General features: G+C 38.4%; 1 protein-coding gene, 1 long non-coding RNA gene and 5 other non-coding genes across 7 annotated transcripts; 1 reads left to right on the top strand and 6 right to left on the bottom strand.

Moving 5' to 3' along the window:
- Positions 1-411: 411 nt before the first annotated feature.
- On the bottom strand, positions 412-24238 carry LOC128031757 (AT-rich interactive domain-containing protein 4A). The gene is made up of 25 exons (XM_052620146.1): positions 23536-24238; positions 22556-22605; positions 22103-22213; positions 19746-19811; positions 19308-19398; positions 19096-19175; positions 18900-18994; positions 18253-18385; positions 15525-15604; positions 15235-15311; positions 14976-15142; positions 11280-11352; positions 10959-11053; positions 10495-10592; positions 9798-10053; positions 8535-8800; positions 7306-7476; positions 6640-6724; positions 6376-6547; positions 5953-6015; positions 4320-5495; positions 3747-3851; positions 2955-3161; positions 2680-2826; positions 412-2247 (listed from the first exon to the last, which is right to left on the bottom strand). Exons 2-25 carry the CDS (start codon positions 22559-22561, stop codon positions 2144-2146), a joined length of 3924 nt encoding a protein of 1307 aa, XP_052476106.1. The 5' UTR covers positions 22562-22605; positions 23536-24238; the 3' UTR covers positions 412-2143.
- LOC127933637 (small nucleolar RNA SNORD53/SNORD92) lies at positions 3312-3393 on the bottom strand. The gene has a single exon (XR_008147556.1). It is a non-coding gene; the product is annotated as a small nucleolar RNA SNORD53/SNORD92 (small nucleolar RNA).
- Positions 6869-6950, bottom strand: LOC127933636 (small nucleolar RNA SNORD53/SNORD92). The gene has a single exon (XR_008147555.1). It is a non-coding gene; the product is annotated as a small nucleolar RNA SNORD53/SNORD92 (small nucleolar RNA).
- Positions 8276-8357, bottom strand: LOC127933638 (small nucleolar RNA SNORD53/SNORD92). The gene has a single exon (XR_008147557.1). It is a non-coding gene; the product is annotated as a small nucleolar RNA SNORD53/SNORD92 (small nucleolar RNA).
- On the bottom strand, positions 9621-9703 carry LOC127933639 (small nucleolar RNA SNORD53/SNORD92). Its single transcript, XR_008147558.1, has one exon. It is a non-coding gene; the product is annotated as a small nucleolar RNA SNORD53/SNORD92 (small nucleolar RNA).
- On the bottom strand, positions 10192-10273 carry LOC127933635 (small nucleolar RNA SNORD53/SNORD92). The gene has a single exon (XR_008147554.1). It is a non-coding gene; the product is annotated as a small nucleolar RNA SNORD53/SNORD92 (small nucleolar RNA).
- On the top strand, positions 23971-24636 carry LOC128031761 (uncharacterized). Its single transcript, XR_008188166.1, has 2 exons — positions 23971-24102; positions 24181-24636. It is a non-coding gene; the product is annotated as an uncharacterized LOC128031761 (long non-coding RNA).
- The last annotated feature ends 153 nt before the right edge of the window (positions 24637-24789 follow it).

Here is a 24789-nt window from a genome sequence, read left to right as displayed (position 1 = left end):
ATCTACAGCTTAGATGGCCTGAGAGTGAGTACGGTTTCGGCAAATTTCCTTTTTTGGGTGAACTATTCCTGTAAAAGATGAGTTCTGTGTGGATTTTATTAGTATTACTAGCTAGACTAATATCAGAAAACAAGCCCATAAAGTCAAAATTTAGTCCAAAATAATTAAAAAAATTTTTTTTGCAATTTTGCATTGTGAAACTCAAGTAAAGGTAAATTTGCACATGGTAGTATTTGTTTATACTCTCATATGGATTTAATTTTTTTAAAATAAGTGGCATTCCACTTATAATGTCCATATTTTGTCCTAAAAATACAAGAATGCATTTTTTCTGCCAAATAAACAAATGAGGTTAAAATTTGCCCCATGTTTTTATGAAATAGTTAATAAAAGACAAAGAAATAGCAAGAATATTTCTGAATATTTCAAAACTTTATTAGAAATGAGAAGACCTCTTCTTATTTTACATAAAGATACAATGGCTTTGCTTAGGAACCTAATGCCTTCATTTCTTCATCCAGGAATCTGTAAATAAACTGAAGTCACAGGGAAGCGATTTTCACACTTTCATCGCAGTGAATTACTCAATGTCTAAAGCATAAAATGTTCAACATAGTCTTGGGTCATCACTCTAGACAGCTTGGGTTTAGGTTCCTAAACGGTTGAGTATATACAGTCTAAAGATGTGCTAATGCTTCTACCAACTTGACATAGAAAAGGAAAATTAATATACAAAGATGTACGGCTTAAAAATAATAAATCATTTTTACAGTTTGTGTAAAATGTATTTTTCAAATACATGGTTTTTTGAAAGATCTATTTACAAAAGGAACAGTAAGAAACCCCTGGGCTCGAACATACTTGTGTGAGAAGCAACTCCTTTATTAAATTGGTCAACAAGTCAAAATGAAAAGGAGACTAAATTATTAAATTAAGTACCAGAAAATCTGAAATAATCACAAATGGGGAGGAAAAAACCAGGTCACCAATTTCTGGTGTTCCATCAGGGGAGCTTCAGGCCCGAATGGATAAAGAAAACGGGGGAAGATGCGGTTTACAGCACAGTAGTTACCCAAATTGTGACGTCACATTCAAATGTTCAAGATGACCCGACAAAATTCTTAAACTTTCTACCCCACCGACCGAACCGAATGTAGGATGATTGTGATTCTCATCTTGTAAAAAATACAAAAATGCTGTCCACGGACTGAATAAATATATTTAACAAGTTGCAAGATAATACCTTTATTTTACACAAAAATTTCAGCTCTAGAAATCTTTCATTAAATAACTAAACGGCTGTGATATATACTTTTGAAATTTTTCATACTAAAATAAAAACTCTGCAATTACATATAAAAAGACAAAATACACTTGCAAAGGAAATTAGTTCACTGAAAACAGGTTTATCTCGTGTTCCACTGTAAACATGTTCTGTAGTTTTTTTTGTTTTCATTTTCTTAAAAAGAGACCACAAAAATAGGTTTTGCATAATTCTCTGTGCTCGCATACTAAGACAGAAGTGGAAGACGCCAGCTGCAGTTTTCAGTAAACTACATTTCCTTTTGCAATTGACTTTGTCCTACTTTTCCAAAATAGGGCACTCTGCTGTAGCACATGTACTTTGGCAGTTCTGATGGAACAAGCGCATTCCAATTGACCTTTCTTTGAATAACCAAGTCCAGCTGGTTAAGGTGACCATTACCTAGGGATCTGAGACAATGTTCTTACCATGTTCTAATAGAGGAACTTACAACTGATTAACTACTGCATCCGAATTCAGTCCCTGCTGTGCAGAAGCAGTAAGAGGAGGTTTCTGTTCAGCGTTTGTAGAGAGCGAAGTGAAAAGTGCCATCGTATTCATTCTGGATGGATAAATTGTAAGCTTCGATTTCATAGATTACATTCAACCCTCACGTGGAGTCCGTTCCCTGGTGCGACAGTGAGCGAGAGGCAGGATCAGTTTACAAAGTGCAGAATGTGGGAGTGGCCAATAAGGATCATAGAGGTGGAGGCGGTGAGCAGTCGAGTGCTATTGGCTGCTTGCTCTGGCTCGTCAGTATGCCAGTGTGTCTCCGTGGAGACAGCAGGATGCTGAGAAAGCAGAGGAGGGGCGGGGCAGAGGCAGGGCACGGGCGTGACATCACCTGCACTCGACGGCCACAGTGTTCTGCGTGGGGGAAGCTGAAGACGGGCTCATGCCTGTGTCGGACGAGCCTGATGATGTGGATGCTGTAGTGTGGGACACTGTTGATCAGAAATCAAAGCTCAATAAATCCCAAAAGAACAGAAAGTGAAACATCTGAATGCTTTAAATGTTTTATAAACATTAAGTAAAATTATTTTTTAAACCTGATGAACAGAATAATATCAATAGCTATTATTATTATAAAATTAATAATAATAATAAAACAACAACAAATGAATAAATACAAAATAAAAAAATTACTAATACTATTATTATTATTAAGTCGAAGGGCAATTGAAAATATTTTTTTTACGATCATCAAGAACAATTTCCAAATTCTTTAGACCTGAACAGAATAAAAATACAAGTTTTAATGTCATTAATAATAATAATGCTATAAATAATCAATAAATACGAATTATAATGTATTAATAATAATAGTAGCAGTATTTGTAAATTAACAAAAATTAATAATTATAAAGCAAATTTACCTTCTCTTTCCTTCTTTTTTAACCTTTTCCGTCTCCTGTCGATGGAAGCCACTTCAGACTTGAGTGACATGTAGTACTTCCTGATTTCCTGTAGCTTCTCTTGCAAGAATGAAATGCGCTCAGTACTTGACATGTGGTCCAGCTCAGCTGTGAAAAACAGAAGCAGGAACCAGTGAGGACAGGTTGTAAAAGTCTCTGAATTCATATGAGACTACAGACACTTCAGCTACAACCGAAATGTGTCGCATTAACTTTGGTTAAGTCTATAAACTTACTCAACTGGCAGGACCACTTGTTTGTGCGGGGGGAAGGGACGCACTGCTTCTCTTTGTGCTTGTCTTTCTCCAGGTCTTTACTGTTAGGAGAAACCAGACCGGGTGACCGAGAAAGCTTCTGGCTCTTGGGTGGGATGGAGTGCTTGACTGGGGTTAGCTTATTAGAGCTGTCCATGGCTGACAGGTCCTCACTGTCGCTACTGTGACCTGGAGACATACAGCAAGAGATCGGATCAGGTTTGAGTCGAAGACAATATCGAAGACAATATCCCTCATACACAATTAAAGGCATTATTGGTCACAAATAGAAATTAAAGTTAAAACGTTTAGCTTTGAACATGAGAAATGAAGCAGAGGTTAATCAGACAGCCAAGAGAAGTGTAACATCACATGACATCAGTCAAGTTAGCGAAACCATTCTCTGTTATCATCATCTTGGACTCTGTTCTCTTTCCGCCAACCTTTGATTAAATCAAATACATTCAACTTTTACTGGATTTTTTATATATATATATATGTGTGTGTGTGTGTGTGTGTGTGTGTGTGTGTGTGTGTGTGTATGTATGTATGTATGTATGTATGTATGTATGTATGCATGCATGTATGTAAACCTGACCTAGGAATTGTAAGGAATAAAACAAAAGCAATTAATTAAAACAGTAACTTTTCAAAAAAGTTTTAGTGTTTAGAAATTTTAGTTTATAACAAAAAACTTCTAGAAAAAGTAATCCCTGACTTGGACATCAATCCATAAATGCATCCAAGGCTTTGAACTTGCATCAAAACACTCACCTGCTCCATTCTTCTCAGTTTTACATACAGCGCTTGAACGTTTCTGGCTGCGTTTTTGCTTCTTGGCAGACAAGCCAGTAGTGCAATCCAATAATCTTTTCTGACCTGAAAATGCAGATTAATAAAAAAATAAAAAATAAGAAAAACTCACAGAATAAAAAAAAAAAAAAAAAAGTATTTGCCATAAAAATAATGCAAATCTAGTTCTAGACAATAAATAGATCTTGATTGAATTAAACAGATGAAAACAAGGCTGTGAGGGATAGACAGTTTTACAGTTATAAAGGTCCTAGATCACATTTCACATCTCAAAACAGTTTTTTTTTTTTTTGTCGTTTTTGACATCGGAAAGATTTTTTGGATACAAGTTTCATTAGCTGAAAAATCGATATCTTGTTAAACAACTTTCCAATCTATTGAACATACTGGTCCCTCAGAGCCTCATTTCCAGTAATTATGCCAGTAGTCAAATGGCTATTTTTTCCCCCCAATTCAAACAGCTTACTATTTAAAACCAGGTTTCAAAACTCAACTATTGTTATTATCTTAAATGTGCATCAAGCTTTCACCTACCTCTGTCCTTTCCATCTCTATCCTGCAGTGAGATGCTAGAATTGCTTGAACTTGCACTAGCATAAAAACTATTAGTTGACTCGTTCTCCCCGAGCCCCTCCTGTGATTCTGCCACACTATCCACTTCAATGGTGGTGTCGCTCTCACTTTTAGTGCTGTGAGATTCGTCCGGGCTGGGGGCAGAGGATGGGGAGAACAGGCGTGGAGGTCCCACTGCTGCCAGGACATGAAGTTGGTGGGAAGACTCTGGAGGCGGAGCTTTCTCTTCCTTCATCATTAGTAGTAACTCTTCACCAGAAGGCCTGTCCTTTTCCTCGGGATCGTCAAGGTCCACTTCATGGCAGACCAGTGCTTCAGGGCCGATTTGAGGCATCATTTCCTCATTTGTGGTTGTTGTTGGATCCTCAGGATCCTCAAGCTCTGGGCAAGGAGGTTCTACCCTGAGGTGCTCCTCTCTGGTAAGAGCAGGCATCTCAGATTTCATCTCGATAGCTTTACTGGGAGATGATAATGTTGAAGAAGGGTGCTCCTCAGGTTTCTGCACCTCCTCAGTTTTCTTCTCAGGATCAGGTTTCTTGTCCAGCGGTGGTGTTTTAACTAAAGAAAGCATTCTTCTTTCTTCTTCCATGTCCACATTGACTATCCTTTCCGGCGTAAGCGGTTCAGTTAATTTTAATTCCACTGCAGCGTTTTGTTGTGACGGGCCAAAGTCCTCTGTTGCAGAGTCTGTGTCCGAGGTCGTCTCCACATGTGTTATTCTTTCTAAAGGACTATATGGTTTTTTCTGGGGAATCTTCCCAGGTTGCAGAGGAGTGGAGGGTTCCTCTGTCTGAGTGGGATTACCACCTGCAGGTGTTTGTGTGGGAGTCTCTGATCCTGGTTCTTTCAAACGAGGCTTCTTCACTCTCGGTTTTGGAGAGCCGTCATCAGACTCAACAGGGATCAGGGATGTGTTCTCCTCGGGTTTACTCTCCCTCTCCTTAAAGTTGGGCATCTCCTGAGGACTGCTGGGAAGTTCAGGCTCCAACTTCGCAGGTTCTGGCATTGTGCTGTCCTCTGGGAGATTCTCAGCTGCCTCTTGTTTTGATGTCGGGGGTGGATAGGTTGTCTCGGTCCATTCCAACTTCTTCTCAGGAGATTCCTCACACTCACTATCATCTGAGGAGTTCCCTGAATCTAAAAACGTGAATAAAAAGAAAATATACATCGAAGTCAGTGACCATGAAAGTTAACCATCAAGTATAATGCTTTACACTAGTGATGCAAAGACGCTTTGGACAATAAATGCCATCATCTGTGTTTTCTGACGTATCAGAGATGATTTAATTTAAAAGGGGACAGGCAAAGGTATTGGACAGTTGGAAACTTGTTAAGTGATGAAAAACTCTAACACAATTTCATCTGATTTTTTTAACCTGCAGTGGAGCATAAGCTCACAGTTTCATACATCTCAGTCATATCCAAGTTCATTTCCATATGACAGCTGGCCTTTCATTTCATACCGAGAAACGGAGATATAAAATGTTAAAGAATACAATTCTTTTAAAGATGCGTTTTAAAGCAAGGTGGCAGAAAATAAAAACCATCAAGTTATGTTTTTCTATCGATTCAAAGTGATGGGAGCTGCTCTCACCATTAGATCCTCTATCCGAATCAAACATCCCAGATGTTCTCCTCAATCGCCGACGAGGGGTACCTGTCCAAACATTTATTTAAAGTTAAAGCACTAGCCAAGATCATGGGCTTTGGTCAATTCTGGTAGAATGTGTACAATGAATACACTATTAGATACTTTAGATAAAAAACATATGCCAAATGCCTAAATAAGTCTAACTCATAACAGTAGTAATGTTCAAAAAAACCCACCAAGCTATTAATCTTCCTACAGAAACTAGAATGTTTGTCATCACATGGAAAAAGGCTGGTTTCTGTTTCTTGTGACAGTGCATTGGAAAAAAATGGCAGCATCATATTACTACCTTTCCAATTATCAGACCTGAACTTCAGCTGCAAGATTACACAGGCTATAGACCGCTTTTGACATGGACAGTCTTACCCTCTCCATTTGACAAGGTAGAGGCATCTGCTGGCCTTGAGGTCTTGCTGCTGGATCGACCCTCGCTGCTGGGGGTCTTGGACACACTACGGGAGGTGCTGGGAGGGGTGGATTTGAGTGGAGGACGACCTCGACGTATCACTTGTTTGACCTCCTCTCCATCTTCTTTATTCTATGGTGAAGGGGAGCACAAAAGAACATTTTTTTCCCAAGGTTCTCAAAAGATAAATCTCCTTTTAGTTTTTAAGACAGATTGCCACTCACCTTCACTTTTTTCTTTTGTTTTCTCTTTGTTCCACCCTTATCGACAGGCCATATTATTCGATCGGCCTTGATCCATTCATCATATCTGTTGCAGAGACAAAATGCCTTGAATAATACTGTCACCATGCACAAGGTGAACAATAAATAACCCTTTCAGTCTTCATGAACATTCTGATCCTTTTAAACGAATAACAGATATTTAATGCATGCTGTCTAAAGAGTTGTGAGGTTAATCAGACAGCCAAGAGAAGTGTAACATCACAGGACATCAGTCAAGTTAGCGAAACCATTCTCTGGTATCATCATCTTTGACCCCAATCTCTTTTAACAAGCCTTCAATTTTCAGCAGAACTTAACAGTATATACAGTGGGGAAAATATTTATTTGATCCCCTGCTAAGTTTGTAAGTTTGCCTAATTGAAAACAAAACAAAACAAAGGGTCTTTAATATTTATGGTAGGTTTATTTTAACGGATAGAGACAGAATATCAAAAAACAAAATAAACAAAAAAACACTATAAAAAAAGTTAGAAATTGATACATTTTACATTTGCAGGCAAAATCCAGTCATAATTTTTAAATTCATGTAGTCATTATTTAGTAATTATAGCCTTTTCATATGTCAAGTAAATGAAACATTAAAAGACAGTCACATCAACACCTCACCTAGTGTTCCAGCCATAGTAATGCACCAGGTAAAGAACCTCTCCATTGTCTGTCTCTGTGTTCCTGATGTTAGCTTCATAGATTTTCTGCGTCTTCCCCTTGCCGTATCTCACTTTGATTTTGGTGCCGGTCACCGAGTCCTCACAGCCGTCATCCTCCTCCCTCTCATCTCTGTCAACCAAACACGAACGATTACATTCTTCATCCACACAGAGATTTTGATAGGACCATATCATCGAAAACAGCACTTGTTGTTGTTTGGAGCAAGTAAGATTTGGGGTCAGTTAATTATTTTAATTAGAAAGAAAGCATAAATTGTGTAAGTGTGTCAGTAAAGACATTTACAATGAAACAAAAGATTTTCAAACACATGCTGTTCTTTTGGACTTTCAAAATGTATCAATGAATACTAAAAATGCATCAGTTTCCACAAACATTAAGCAGTACAACTGTTTTCAACACTGATAAGAAATGTTACTTGAGCACCAAATCAGCATATTAGAATGATTTCTGAAGGATCATGTGAATTTGAAGATTGGAGAAATGAAAATTCAGCTTCGCCATTACAGGAAAAAATTACATTAAGATAATAAAATCTTACGTTTTCTTTTCATTTGTAATCGTATTTAAAAACCTATAGTTTATAGAAACTAAGCTGCGGATTTGTTCATAAATTACAAAAAAACCTGCCATATCGATCACAAGCACATCAATGTATGATCACCCATATTTGCATATCAGCCCATAAACGGCAAAGTGGTGCACTTTGATGAACAAGTAATTTTTTTTCAGACACTAAAGACCCCTTTGGCAATTTTAACAAGTTATTTGAAGTCCAACTGTAAAGACATTAGTTTGTAAAATAAAAATCTCAAAAAATGGCCCCTTTCAAGAAAAGGTCTCAAAGAAAAGTAAGTAACTCTGAACTTACTAATGACTTCACACCATTTTCCCTGTTTAAATGCAGAATTTAATCAGACAGCCAAGAGAAGTGTAACATCACATGATATCAGTCATGTATGCGAAACCATTCTCCGGTATCATCATTTCTCAGTCTGCTGGAACAGGTTCAAATACAGAATTTCATGCCTTATCACATGCATTACATTTTTACAAGAGAACCAATCCGAGTTTAAATGACATTTGGTACAACATTACAGGATTGTACCATAAAGTTAATCAGGACAGCAAATTATTTAACAGGTTAAACACAGATGATGCTGACATACCGGTCCCGGAGTCTGGGTCTCTCACCATCCTCTTCATCATCTTCCTCATCCTCCTGTTCTTCATCATCAGTATCTTTATCAGACTCCTCAAGGCGGTGGCTGTGATGTTTCCCAGGGGTCTCCCCATCGGATTTCTTTTGCTCCTCTCCACTGTTCTCTCCTTCAGCTTGCATCTCCTCCTTTTTCTTCTCCTCCTTTGGTTTCTCCTGTATCACAGGCTCTTTCGCCTCTACTTTCACAGGGGTTACTGCACACCGCCGCCGGCCCTGAAGAATCACAATTACAAACAAGATATTTTTGCTAGTTTATAAAACGTGAAGAAAAAACATTTATATAAGTGACGTGACCCATACTCAGAATTCGACCTCTACATTTAACCAAAGTGCACACACACAGCAGTAAACACACGCACATACGCCTAGAGCAGTGGGCAGCCATTTATGCTGCGGCATCCGGGGAAATATATAAAAACGATAACAATATACATATTTTTTGGTATTAAAAAATAAGAAAAAGCAGCAAATTACAAACACTAAAAATAAAGTTAATTTATTCAGCTACAATATGCTTTTATTTAACAAATATTACAGAAATTGATTACACTGATACAGGGAAGACTGCAGTGTTTTATTTTTACAATGAAACATGAACTGAATCTTATTAAAGATTCAAAAATGATCCAGTCAAGTGCAGTGAGTGATTAAGATTAATAATGACAGACAGCACCAGGTAAATTAGACTGCAGGCCCTTTAAGATTAACAGCATCAATATACTGAAGCACATCCAGTTTTTTCACCCAGATGTTTACATTTATTAAACACCTATCCAACTGTGTTTATATGAAAACACATGAGAATGAGTTTTTATTTTTAGGTGAACTGTTCCTTTCAATGCAGAATGTTTTCTGGTCTAAAAACCATCAAAGTTGGGCAGGCTTCTGGTGAGAGGTGAGAAGAGGTTTTTGAATGTTGTAATGACATTGCATTGCTCCTTTTATACAAAGGTAATGTCATGTCTTCCAACCGAACCATATGCTTGAAAGAGAACCCCAAATAACAAGAATTCCTTTTCACAAGTCAAAGAGGCGCATCAGACAGCCGAGAGAAGTGTATCATCACATGAAATCTGTTCATGAAAGCGAAACCATTCTCTAATATCATCATGTGCATTTCCTCCAACTCACTCAAGGACAAAACACATTTGTAATGGAAGTGTTTTTGCTCTGCAGCTGAGAGCAGCCCAACAGAAAGACAGACACTCACCCTGGGTGAGCAGATATCTTTGCGCTCCTTTTCGCTCTCAGCATCTGACTCATCAGCTTCTGCAGCAGGTTTTTCCTCACTAGCTCCAAGCTCAGCTGTAACCTGCTGTATCATCTCGTCTGGGTCTTCACTCTCTTTTTCCAGAGTCTTAACACACTGCACTTCTGGCTGGCGGTCTGGCCGTGGCTCGTTGTGGTGCACTGTCCTGAACTGAATCTGAGCAGAGCGGCAGTACTCCTCAAATCCGTAAAGGTACCTGAGGTTAAAGTCAAAGGATAAGTAATGTTATATTTAATCACCGACAATATTATCAATGCGAGTCATTTTCATCAAAGTGAAAATATAGCCTTCTCCAATTTCTTTTTTTTTTTTTTTTTTTTAACTCAAGCAGAGGTTAATCAGACAGCCAAGAGAATTTTAACATCACATAACATCAGTCAAACAAGCGAAACCATTCTCTGGTATCATCATATTTAACCTCATTCTTGTTTAACAAGACTTCAATTTTCATAAGAGCTGGGTTCATTTTTTTTTATTTAACCATTTCATGAGGTAAAACTTAAGATTTCTGTAACAGTGTAGCAAAGTCACCTTCAAAATGGAAAATTGTCTCCATTTGCCAACGACACAAAAAGTGTGGCTGCTGAGTAAACAAATATAGTCCTGTACAGCAGGAATAGTGAGAGCATGCACTTACTTTCTGTAGGCTGTTTTCACATTGTACGAGGCAGCAGAGTTCAAAACTGGGATGCCAAGATCCATGTAGATCTGTTTCCAAATAGAGCCACTTTCAATCTAAAAAAAAAACAAATAAACCAATCTCATTACACAAGTCTTTCTAATGACTAAAAGCACTTATTCTTGATGCACAGAGCTGGTAGTGTCATATACATTTGTCTACCGCACCCTGATCAGATAAGACATCTCTCGAACAATTACAACTGTTTGCCAAATTATCACCTGTCCAAACCTCCAAATATAATTACCCTCAATAAGATTCACAGAACATTTGATAAACAGGCAATTTTTTTTTTTCCTGTCTAGTTCAGTGAACTTCATAAAATCATTCAGCGGCCACTTTTGCTTCATAATTTTGGCAAGGTCTCACTTCCCACTTGCGGAATACAATAAACAGATGGTGGGAACACGAAGAACACTCACACTGTCACAGCCTCCGTGAACATGCACCAGTCGGAAGAGCTTGAAGAGGTTGAGATCCTTGTAGCCAAGCACTGGAGGTTTGTTAATTGGTGTCCCTGGAAGTAAAGCAGAGGAAGAGAGAAGTGTTAAACTGAAAATGTGTCTTACAGAACTTTTGAGATTTGTCTATGAAAAAAAAAATTATAATAATTGAACTTTTGAAGCCACAAACACACACAAAAAGACTATAAAAGACATGCACCATGATATGAGCCCCCCTGAAAATTGTTAATCCTCATTCCCACAGTGATTATAAATCAACTGGTGGTTTGCAGGCATTACCTCTGTCCTCCATGAACTTGTAAAGCTGCTGAAGAAAGAGGTCCCTTTCTTCTGGATCTGGCTCATCATCAGGCTGTTTAAGAGAAAGAACTTATGAATTTGAAGTTCAGCAAAGATGGAATTATCTATTATAGTCTCATAGGTTGTCTCTGTGAAAAGTTTTGCACAAAACACCCTGTGAAAACATGACATGCAAAATAAACATTAAAAAGATCATTTGTATACAGAAATGCTAAAATCCACTTTTAGCATCAAATGGGAATTGTGAGGAACTTTACAACTCTGACTTCTAGTTCCTTATTGATTCTGTTAAAAACTCTTACTTCAACGCAATGCTTATTTACAGATTAAAAGGGAAGTCTAATGCGTTTTCATGCATTCAGAGTCATTTACACGGTTAAAGAGCTGCATTCTCATGCGAATTACGGCGAATGTTTCAAAAAATGATTTGGATGTATAACAGAGTATTTTTGTGCCAAATACACACTTCCTGATTTCTTACAACTTTCAGAATGTTTACGTAATAATGGAGGAACGTAATGAACGTAATGAAGGGTGGAACTCTTTATATGGGCACTTCTCCTGGAAAAGCACTGCCGTGCATACAGTATTGTTCAAAATAATAGCAGTACAATGTGACTAACCAGAATAATCAAGGTTTTTAGTATATTTTTTATTGCTACGTGGCAAACAAGTTACCAGTAGGTTCAGTAGATTGTCAGAAAACAAACAAGACCCAGCATTCATGATATGCACGCTCTTAAGGCTGTGCAATTGGGCAATTAGTTGAAAGGGGTGTGTTCAAAAAAATAGCAGTGTCTACCTTTGACTGTACAAACTCAAAACTATTTTGTACAAACATTTTTTTTTTCTGGGATTTAGCAATCCTGTGAATCACTAAACTAATATTTAGTTGTATGACCACAGTTTTTTAAAACTGCTTGACATCTGTGTGGCATGGAGTCAACCAACTTGTGGCACCTCTCAGCTGTTATTCCACTCCATGATTCTTTAACAACATTCCACAATTCATTGACATTTCTTGGTTTTGCTTCAGAAACAGCATTTTTGATATCACCCCACAAGTTCTCAATTGGATTAAGGTCTGGAGATTGGGCTGGCCACTCCATAACATTAATTTTGTTGGTTTGGAACCAAGACTTTGCCCGTTTACTAGTGTGTTTTGGGTCATTGTCTTGTTGAAACAACCATTTCAAGGGCATGTCCTCTTCAGCATAGGGCAACATGACCTCTTCAAGTATTTTAACATATGCAAACTGATCCATGATCCCTGGTATGCGATAAATAGGCCCAACACCATAGTAGGAGAAACATGCCCATATCATGATGCTTGCACCTCCATGCTTCACTGTCTTCACTGTGTACTGTGGCTTGAATTCAGAGTTTGGGGGTCGTCTCACAAACTGCCTGTGGCCCTTGGACCCAAAAAGAACAATTTTACTCTCATCAGTCCACAAAATGTTCCTCCATTTCTCTTTAGGCCAGTTGATGTGTTCTTTGGCAAATTGTAACCTCTTCTGCACATGCCTTTTTTTTAACAGAGGGACTTTGCGGGGGATTCTTGAAAATAGATTAGCTTCACACAGACGTCTTCTAACTGTCACAGTACTTACAGGTAACTCCAGACTGTCTTTGATCATCCTGGAGGTGATCATTGGCTGAGCCTTTGCCATTCTGGTTATTCTTCTATCCATATTGATGGTTGTCTTCCGTTTTCTTCCACGTCTCTCTGGTTTTGCTCTCCATTTTAAGGCATTGGAGATCATTTTAGCTGAACAGCCTATCATTTTTTGCACCTCTTTATAGGTTTTCCCCTCTCTAATCAACTTTTTAATCAAAGTACGCTGTTCTTCTGAACAATGTCTTGAACGACCCATTTTCCTCAGCTTTCAAATGCATGTTCAACAAGTGTTGGCTTCATCCTTAAATAGGGGCCACCTGATTCACACCTGTTTCTTCACAAAATTGATGACCTCAGTGATTGAATGCCACACTGCTATTTTTTTGAACACACCCCTTTCAACTAATTCAACTAATTGCCCAATTGCACAGCCTTAAGAGCGTGCATATCATGAATGCTGGGTATCATTTGTTTTCTGAGAATCTACTGAACCTACTGGTAACTTGTTTGCCACGTAGCAATAAAAAAATATACGAAAAACCTTGATTATTCTGGTTAGTCACATTGTACTGCTATTATTTTGAACAATACTGTACATTGACCAGAGTGAGAGCGCGTCCATCCACATGCTTCATTCGGCAGCTTACCAAAGAACCCAGCGTTACATAAACAGTGGATGCAGTTTGTTTTTAGGGGCAGCAACATGTTTTTCGCAAGTGTGTTTGTTGATGAACATTTTATAAACAAGGCCCAGTTCGACACTGGATTTGCACATCGTTTGATACTGAAAGATGGAGCGGTCCCAGCTATAAAAAAAAATCCCGCTCATGATTCGGAACTGCATACAGTAAGAGAAACTGCATCAAATGTCTGTGTCCACACACACACACACACAACATAAATGAGTCCAAACCACACCGCAGCAGTTGTCAGAGTGGGATGTGACTGTCCACTCCTGATTCATAAGTTCATAAAAAGAATCAGAACATAAGTCATTAGTTTCCGAATGGGATTACTCTGATCATGCTATCTTTGTATTTGCATATAAGCATACGTAAAACAGCAGTGATGGAAAAAATGACATTTTACAGAAAGAATGCACAATCAAGAACTATAATGGCCAAGCAACCATATTAAATATCAAGATAACAAATGGAATATTACATTCACAATATAGCAAACATCAGAATTTACACAGCAATATGTTTAACTATCAAATGCACTAATTTTCAATCCAGTCAAATTAAACAGGGATTCCTTAAGACCGATTAGTTGGCAGCCCACCATATAGTCGAAAAAAGTGTGTAGTTTTTACACATCCAAAATTTAAACAGAATCCAAGTGGAAAAGAAACAAATCATTTCAAATTATTTTTTCACATGCCGACCTTCTCCAGCTAGGAGAGAAGACTCCTTGAGATGAGCTCAGCTCCACCCACCATCAGAACTGGCACACCTCCACTGGGCCAATCCCACAGCCTTTTCACAACCAAGGGAATGAGCAGTTGCCATGGGAACATGTCAGAAAACCAAGCAAATGGCCATTTGTCCAAACTCAGGGAGCAGGAAGAATGGGACATTGTTGTGCAGAGTTTGGGCACTTTCCCAAATGCTGCAACCATTCAGTGGGATTAATCAAGGTGTACGAGAACGTAAGATGTAAAGGGCCACGGGAATTTCTTCACAAAATCAACATAAATGCCATTACTGGGATTCTCTCAATCGATACAGGTCATGGCCTCATATTGCCTCAGTTACGCAGCTCTGGCAACCCCTTTAATCAGAGCAATCGCTACAAAACTACATGCCAATCACTGAGCCCAAGAAACAAGGGTGCAAGCAAGAGCATAAACTGAAACACAGAGTCAAAATGGAGGAAGAAATAAACATGGTTCACAAGTTTGATAGACAAGGCTGCAATTTTCCAACACCACTGAATACATCAGCAGCACACCGAAATCTTTTCATCATTTGACAAATTATTTAAACTTTTAAAAGAAAACCCATTTCAAGATAAAGAAATGGAAAAGAAAGTAAGATATACTGGAGTCTTACTTCCTCTGGTTCTGGCTCCTTCTCCTCCTCTTTGCCCTCTTTGCCTTCACTATCCTCATCATCGTCTTCTTCATCACTGCTAGAGGATTCAAGAATCTCACTTAAGTCCACTTTCCAGATGTCAGGGACCTGTCTGGCCTGTAGAAAGTGCTGTGCTGCTTCAAACCCTGGCAAGAGAACAAGAAAGAGCATAAGAAATCATACTCTGACCTGTAAAAACTTAAGTCAATAAAGGGTCAGCTGATCTTGGGTCTCGAACCTTTCCAGTTTGAGCATTCAGGCTTGGAGAGGGTGCCAATATTTACCTCCTGAACATCTTTGCGTGCCACTGTGTGACTGCAGAACACAAACAGTGATAAATCAGAGAAAGAACAAAAATATGAAAATTTTCTTATTAAACAATTCACCACTTTAAAATCTAAATATTAACATTAAAAATCCTGTACAATGACTTAATGAGCAAGGCTAACAGACATGGAATGAAGGAAACAATCAATTTTGACCTCATGGGGGTCTTAAATGTCAAAGATATTTTTCAGTGTTACTCACAATTTTGAATCTGCAAATGATCGAACTAAACATTGGTCCTTTTTGACAGTTAGGTCATCATTGCAGCTCGGAGATATCACCTTCAAACAGAAAGAAAATGTTAAAACTCAAAACTTTTTGAAAATAAAATACAAAAAAGTAAAAAAAAAAGAAATCAAGTCTTCACCAACATAGGAGTACCATAATCAGTGAATTCATTATTAGAACTGAAAGGCTTGAGTCTTCATTGACACCAAGATCTATTCCGTTTGCAACATTTTTTTCAATTCAGAAGTTCAATTCAATACATAACCTTTGCAATTACCAAAAGCAAAAAACTGCATCAAGTACTATCCAACAGCAACAATACAACATCTCCTGAATGGCTCTGTCTATATTCTTTAAAAATATTCTCATGTCATCTCACGTCCAAACCAGTACATGCAGTTTTTTGTAGGACTTTTTTTTTTTTTTTATAAAGAGCCCAATATTTTTCATACAACAGTTTCAGACATTTTAACACACCAGTAAGCTCATAGCTCACAAAGATCAGCTTATTCAGATAACCAGTTTTGCCTGTTTACATGCACATCAGTAACCTGAAAACGCAAGTAAGCTGTGTTTACATGACTTCATTAATAAGTCCGGTTATTTCCCTGTAGTTACGTCAAAATATCATAATTTGCATATCGGACTCAGAATATCCCATAAATTTGTCAGTTGTGATGTTAAATTAAGCTTGCAACATGTTGTAAAACTTACAGCTCATATATTATCCTCTCGTGCAGTTATAAACACAGCATTGTGACTGAATCCCTTCTACTGCACGAGATCAGAACACATCATTTTCCGAGTCATGAAAAAGTCTGCTTTTGTGATATATTTCCTTCTTTCTTTACTGCAAGACATTTGCTAGGTCTAGATGTGCTTAAATCTGCACTAACGATGCGTTCCTGTCATGTATCACACATGCTCACTTCAGTAAGCAAGTTAGTCTGTTTACATTAGAGATGTTCCGATACCCTTTTTCTCTTCCCGATACCGATTCCGATACCTGGGCTCAGGGTATCGGCCGATACCGAGTACTGATCCGATACCTGGGTGTATATCTGTATATACAGCTGTATATACTACTAGCCCTGTGTAAATTGCTAGAATTTTTTTATGGTGTGCTTCAGACAGATCCCTCAATAAAACATGAACAAATACATGGTGAACTACTGTATTTATTACAGTATTTTTATTATCTAACATGAATTTGACAGTATTATTTATTTTCTTATGCAAAAAAGAACTTCAAATGCAGCCAAAAATCTAACACCGCAAACTAAAAAAGGTATTTAAGTTTTACAATATAACTGTATAAAAAAACTGCAACAAAAAAGATCTATTAATCAGATAATCTCTTTACAACAAAACAAGTAAAAAACAAGCAACCATCTAGGCATTATTATTATTATTATAGAGACGTATTATTATTACTGTAGGCTACAACAGTAGCTTTATATATTGTCAATTTACTCATGTAAACCAAACATTTATTTTAATGGGCTGCCATGAAGATCTTTGAGTGTCTGTGTTTATGATATGACAGTATTCTCAAATGAAACGGTAAATTCTCATGAAGTGACGGTTTATGCGTTCGTGTCCTCGTGACACACAGCAGAGACTACAAAACAGCGAGCTCTCGCGCATCTGTGCCAGTCACCCACAGAGATGTAGATTTTGCGGGAGTAATATTTAAATAGTATTTTGCAGTTTAATATTCACAGACACTAGTATATATTCGGCTACTGTCTGGAGCCCTGCGCTTTGACTTACACGGAAGCGACTGAACGCAGCTGCCGGTACTGAATATACTCGAGAGTCTGTAACTACCGGTACTACAGAGACATACTGCTAACCACTGATCTATAATATAGTAGCGGCTTCACTGTGTTTTGGCAGTTTAGAATGTGATGAGTGATCCAGTCATATATAGATAAGGGCTGCTAACGCGTTTTCATTTCTTCTTCGCTGCTCTAAACAGGGGTTGCTTGTGGCAACACAGCACAACTTCCTGTGTTTTCAATGCATTTTGAGCAGCGAAGAAGAACCGTGCAGCGGTTAGGCAAAGCTTGCGGTCATAACTAGGTCTTTTTTAAGAAAATGGTATCGGATCGGTATATGGGTTCATGTACTCGCCGATGCCGATGCCAGAATTTGTTGTGGTATCGGAGATATTTCCGATACTAGTATCGGAATCGGAACAACTCTAGTTTACATGCCATGCAAAATCAGAGTAAGAGGCAAAACACTACCTGTTGCGACTGGTTATGCATACGCAGTTTATGACCTTACTCCGATAAAAGAAAACAGGTTACCACGTTTACATGACCAAATGCGTTTTCGGCTTAAGCATAATCAGCTTAAGAAAGTGCATGTAAACGCGCTCCATGTAATATCAGACACATCAGTCTGATCCCCAATCACTAGAGGACTGCTCTCACAGCCATAGAGACTATGTTTATGCTGATTTGATGGTCCAACAACCTGTCACTAAGAACTGTTGTTGTATAGAAAAGCAGTGTGAAGATTTAACAAAATATTCACTTTTTGTGTTCCAAGGACAAAAAGCATACAGGCTTGAACAGTATGAGGGTGAGTAAATAACGACAATTTTTGAAAATCTAGTTACTCCATGCATAACAGTCTCTAGCTTATTTTAAAATCCTATACTTAAGATGTTGTAATTGAATCAAGGACTCACCAGGACATAGTGCCAGGAATCACTATCTGAGCCACTCTGAACACAGGCAACTTTCCCCAAAAGATCATCATTTAACCTCCTCCTGTCGTCTTCGTCATCTTCACTCGATGAAGACTCCTTTTCATCTTCTGCACTGCATTGCATCAAACAGAGCACTGACATTTGAAACATGCTCCCTTTTCACATTAAAACACTGATCAGAAAAGCTAAACTGCATTTTTACATATAGAAAAATTAATAATGGAAACTGGCCAAAATAAAGCTTGTTCCAACTCCAACTGGGAATCAGGATATTGTGGTTTCTTTAATTCAAAGCATGTTATTTTTTTTATAAGGACCTAAGTGTAACAGCTTGAGAGAGCACAGCAACAAAACTGAAGTATACTACAACAAGCTCAGTATGAATTATGCTACTGCACTTATACATAAGAGGTCAGTCACATAAAAATATTAAGGGTACATCAGAAATGGCCTGTTTAAATATAATTGACAAAGAATGTGGAAAGATTATCATAAAATGAAGCTAGAACTGTTGAGTGAAAGAACCCATTATTTGGACTGAAAAGAATTTAACAAAGAATAATATTCATATATATTTGCTACATAAAGTTGGATAGCACAAAGAGGAAAGGACCGTAAATACTCACACTGCCTGAGAAGACCTTCTACCTCGATTTGTCTTCTTTCCAATGACTGGAGTGCCAAAGTGCTCTGGGTTAGTCAGGGGCAGTTGGTCCAAAGTCTGTTATAGAGAGAAATGGGCAGAAAAAGAAATTAAGAAAACAGATGAGAAGGGAAAAACACACGACCACAACACACGATTCAGACACCTTAAAACCTCACCTCACTCTCTGCAAAATGTCTTTCGCCTTTAAGACACAGTGAAGTTCTTCTAAGGGTTTTCTCATCTCCGTCATCAAAAACTGCAATGAGAATGAGAAAAAACGTTGAAATATAAATTGCAAGTTTAGTTAACAGAATATCAATTATAGGGTCTGAGAGGGGTCCGATAAGAGCAACTCAAGGGAGATTTAGTCAGCCATGTCTGTACGTACCCACAGTGTACCAGCTGGCATCTGTGAGTTTGCTGATGACAGCTTCGCTAAGTCTACCCTCTGGGCTCTTCACTTCCACTGTTGAGCCAACCTGAGACCAGAGATGCATAACATTATGACTTTTCATGCAATGAACTGTTGTTGCACAAATTGAAAGCAATTTAAAGTTTTATTTTAGAACGAAACATTATCTACGTGCTACTATATAAAGCACTTTTGCCTTATAATTAAGAGAGTGAACAAGTTCTACAGTTTCTTTAAACAACAATCAAGCCCTAACTGTACTGGAAGAAAGTTCCGTTTGAACATGGCTATAACTGAGCAGTATATTCTTATAAGTGTTGCATGAGTAAGAAATAACCAAGCACGTTATAAAAAAAACATGGGAAACTTGATTTGAAGTAACGGCAGAGCCAGTGTCCAAAAAGTCTCTCCTACCCTTAAGGGTCCTTTGACTTGGTCATCTTGGACAACTTGTGAGGTGCTGTCTCCTTTCAGCACAACCTGCAAACAAAAACGGTACAAGATATAGAAAAAGACCACCAAAGCATGATGGTGTGAACAACACCGATGGGAAGACAGTAGCAGTATGGTTTAGCGAAGGTGAAGTAATCTGGTTGTGTAACAGATGTCATGTTCTTCATGATCTCTCTCAAACAAGCTTCTTAGACAGTGCCTACAAACACCATCAAGAGCAACTACTTAGAATATTCTTGAAGAATAGGTGCGTTCGACTTCACGCAGCATTGCACAAACCAATCGCAGTCTGACTTGAAGCAGTGCATGCTGGTTAGAAATGTTGTCCGACTTGAAACGGCACCGACGCTACATGACTGTCACGTGTTGCATCAAAGTACAGCGGGAGTGTTTCGAGAACAGGCGGCAGTTTCTCCAGAGCGGCTGCAGGAGCGACAGCTGTTTCACGACTGGCCAGATCCACCACATGACAACGATCACGTGTGTTTCGGGGATTATTCAACATTTGCAGTTCCAATAATGTACACAAATCTGTGTTTTTAGAACGGTAAAAGCTTTTTTACTGTAGTCGCACTGTTGTATTGAGTCACGTTTATCATACAACACAGATAAAGGCATATATTTTCCCCCATTTTATTTGTATTTAAATAGTATATGATTATGCTGAACTTTATTCCTGAAAATATGGCACTGTATTAAGCAGTATGTAAAACGTGTTCCTGTTGCTCATGAAAACGTTTCTGAAACGTCTGTGTATTTTGCAAATATTGCATTTAATTCACTTAATCTGTGATAAAGTATTCAAACACCACGTGAATGTCACTAACGGGAGCAGAAGGTGTCTGGCTTAACGGCTCTGTTTTCAACTCTGCCTCAAACTGCAAGCGGCTACTCTCGTTGATCGCCGTCTGTAGCCGAGCTTCAAATCGAACGCACCCAATGTGCAACACAAACTTCAGACATGTGTTGCTCCATTTTACCCCAGGCTGTCTTGTTTCAGTCGGTTAAATATCAAAAAATGGCCACAAACCATGAGAAAACAAAAAACACTGATGGCGTACAACAAGGTTTTGAGAAACAAGTGTGTGGATTAACATTAAAACAACATATTTAAGACTGGTAGGTGCTGATCCAAATAAAGCCATTTGTAAGCTTATTGTTTGTTCTCACAACAGGATACTCTATATAGAAAGATGGATGTTTTGCACAGATGATACTTGAATGGTTTGTGGAGCTAGTACATAAAGCAGGATCATCAGCAGTATCCTGGTTTTCCTTTGAGAGCCTGCTTATGTTACTAAATCTTGCAGTGTGAAGTGCATCAAACACTTCTCCATTAAAGCAATACAACCCTTTTATAATAACAAATCTGCACATGGTCACCAACAGAAAATGAGACTTTTGTTTATCCTTTGTCATCTGACACTGGCTTGACAGATAAGATGCACTGCACTCTGAACTTACACACTACATATATATATATAGTGTTCCTGTAGCTCAACTGGTAGAGTACTGCACTAGCAAGCAAGCAAGCGCAAGGTTGGGGGTTCGATTCCCCGGGAACACATGATATGTAAAAATTGATAGCCTGAATGCACTGTAAGTCGCTTTGGATAAAAGAGTCTGCTAAATGCATAAATTTAATTTAAATTTTAATTTAATATATTTTTTAAACTTACAGAAAAAGCTCGAAAATGATTGTTAGATGATTGACGATGCACATTTCAAGAACTGTTTAATTGGGACAAAGTTTAGAAAGCATACGTTTCAGAGCAATACATATACTACATGGCAAATCTTAATTGTTTGATGCTTATATTATCGCAAATGAAACTGTCTTATCGCCCAGTGATATATAGTACAACTTTTTCTGCCTGTAGTTTATACTCGCATATAACGATATATACAATATATTACATCTCAACTGCTTGATTGTTTAAATAAAATTTTAAAAAAATGTAAACAATATTGTCACTCAGTGATATATTTAAAATACCTGATAGCTGACAATGCATGACAAGAACTATTTAACAGGGACAACGTTTTTAAAGTATAGGTTTCACAGCGATATATACTATATAGCAAATCTTAACTGCATGATTGAGTGATGATCATCACAAAATGCTAAATATATCATCACCCAGTTATAATCTAAATTGCAACTATAAAGCATGAAGATATTGAGATATTACAGACATTACAATCATGATTTGCTGTAAAGCTGCTTTGAAACACTGTGCATTGTGAAAAGCACTATGCAAATAAAACCAACTTGACAAGATTAACAGACAGACTTATATCAGACTGATTAAACTTACCTTAACTTTCAAAATGCGTTTAACAGTCTTGATTTTTGCCTCGCAGAAGGCACCGCGGTACTTTGCGCTCACATCCGTCCCTACAGTCAGGTAGGCAGGTTCATCTGCTACCTGTGGACAGTGTAAATATTATTAAGGTGCACAGACAAATTCATACCAACACTTTCTCTCTGCATACTTACTGTAAAATAAAGCATGTGCAAAAACATCTAAATAATACTTTTAGAAGTAACAGCATTCACATGTTATGAAAATTACTATTTTGGTTATTCTGAAAGCACTCATACAGTCTAACTACCTCAAACACTGAACAACTGAGCTTATCTTATAAAAATGTCTGTAATAGACCCATTCATATGTGATTTATTAATTGAAGTGTTTTGTTCCAGATGCATGTTGGGCTTCATTTAGGGAGGCGTCGCATATCACAACTGCAGAGGATCACAGACTCACCCTCATCTTGGTGGCTATTTGAGGGAGTCCAGCTCGATTGGTTTCGACTGCTGAAACAGAACACACGCATAAAGAAACAGAGTCACGATCTGGCGCCATGTGCTAAAAAACGTGTTATATGTATACGTGTGAAAGATTTGACAGCACAAAACAAATACACACAACAGAGAAAATGTTAAAAGCCAAGGGCTAGCGCGGCTAGCCAGTACGTTAATCGTCCTTCTTTCTTCCTTTCTAAACGATAAAATAAACAAGACCAACCCATCAAAACACGGCTTCAACTGCCTCAGCGAGACTTTACCTCAAATCTGAGACACTCACTAGGTCTTGATGGTGTAAAAAACAAAGCACGGAGTCACTAAAGGAAAACATAACCTCTTCAAACCCTGCGTGTTTCCTTCCCGCTTCACTCACTGTGTGTGTGTGTGTCACGTCGCCATCATAGCTCACACACCGTCCTGCACCATGTCAGCCCCTCCACCATCCACTAACCCCACATTTCTCTCACTTAACACTGTATTTGCCGAAGTACTGAGTTCGAAGAACGAAAAAATGACAGCTATAATGGTTATTGACGCCTGTCAATCAAATTGTGGCGGTTACGCTAAATATAGTGAAGCTGTTATGGCGATTTAAACTGTTCGTCGGGTTAGTTCCGCAACAATTATGTGAGACGACTTTTCCCTTCAGACGAAGTTGCAAGTTTTGGGATATAAACTAGTCGGTTCTGAGTGGTTGGTTAAAGTAAAATTCGTCGGATAAATCCCGGGTCCTGTGAAAAAACAAGCCGACTAACGTTAGGCTCTGCCATTCAAATTTTTTCCCTCTTCGTCGCCTAAATACCTTCGCTGGAAACCAGGCAAAAACGGCAAACATGACTGGATTACTAGCGAGTTTAAATAAGACGGATGTGAATATATGGCTTTAATGAAGCGAAATCGGTGTTTGGGTGTTGTGTAGAAACATAAATATGTACTTACATGCTCCTATACGACTGCTTCAGCTTAGCATTCGACTAGGTTGCAAAGGCATAGACGAAATAAGCTGTTGAGCTGAGGTTGTGTTTCTCGGATCCCTATTGGCTGCCGGGGCCACAGTGGGCAAATTCCGAGCATTGCGATTGGCTGCCCGCTAAGCAAAATCCTATTGGCTAGACTGAAGCGCGTAAACTGATTGCTCAGTACAAAAGAGGCGCTGCGAATTATGCTCTCTTATTGGTGTTCTTTGATTCACACTCTTTGCAAATACAATAAATCCAGCCTGGCTTCCGATTGGCTACATGTTTCCTGGTTTGCGCTGTCCGCGGTTCTGATTGGTCGAATAGACTCAGAAGCGTCCCGACTGCGAATCCCATTGGCTGGAGGGAGGTACGGTAACAGAGCTTCATTTCAGAGGGAAAGCCTCCGCTCAGTCTGCGCGTGTCGAAGCGAAGAGAACATTCGCCATTTTGTACCCAACGTAATTATTTTCGCATTCTGGACTCGGAGCCAGTGAGATTTCGCGGAGAGCCCCGTGACTCTTTTCGTCTGCTTCTCTAGTCAGACCAAGTAACCTCAGCATCGTTAACTTAAATGTGTTCTTTATATGATTTGTATTGCAATTGTTTTACCACTAAATCGTTTTAGACGCGGTCGTGTTGAAAAGGTCAATTGAAGGCAACGGTAATGGCGTCTTTATGTCGTTGCTCTGGAGAGCGTGACGTCAGGGTTTTGTTAACCACGTGACGTGACCGGAACTGAGCGCCCCAGTAAGCACGTGAGACAAGTTAAATGCTTATTCACTGACACCTGCCTGATTTCAAATTACAATGCCTGATTACAGTGTTATTGAAATACTCGCTTAACGTGACATTGAACTATTGTGATTTTGAATCAGACATGGAATAAGAGCATTTTGCCTGGGTATTTTAATGTTTTAAGGGTGTTTATGATCGATAAGTCACATGCTTATGGCGTTAATGATTATTTAATGGTTTGATTTTAATGTATAGATATAATCCGTATCTGTGAAGTGTTGACCCATTTGTATACAATGTCTTTCTATGATTTATCAATCAATAAATCAGTCAGTTTTCCTATGAATTATTTAGTGAGCACACATTACATACATGCATGGGAAAGCATCATTCAGACATCACAGCAAAAATTATTATTATTGTAAGGGGTAAGTTTAGAGTTGGGGTAGGTATAGATGTTAATAAAACACAATCTAATAGGTAGAAAATTCATTTTTTT

Source organism: Carassius gibelio, chromosome A17 (genome assembly GCF_023724105.1).
Source record: "Carassius gibelio isolate Cgi1373 ecotype wild population from Czech Republic chromosome A17, carGib1.2-hapl.c, whole genome shotgun sequence".
NCBI classification, from domain to species: domain Eukaryota; kingdom Metazoa; phylum Chordata; class Actinopteri; order Cypriniformes; family Cyprinidae; genus Carassius; species Carassius gibelio.
The sequence above is the reverse complement of the archived record's forward strand: the minus strand, read 5'-3'. Positions and strand labels throughout refer to the sequence as shown.

Excerpts from the sequence above, each read along its gene's own strand:
- LOC128031757 (XM_052620146.1), bottom strand. Across the intron at positions 11,353-14,975 it reads AGGAGCCAGAACCAGAGGAA|CCTGATGATGAGCCAGATCC; the intron begins GTAAGACTCCAG and ends TCTCTTAAACAG. Across the intron at positions 10,593-10,958 it reads TTCACGGAGGCTGTGACAGT|ATTGAAAGTGGCTCTATTTG; the intron begins GTGAGTGTTCTT and ends TTTTTTTTTTAG.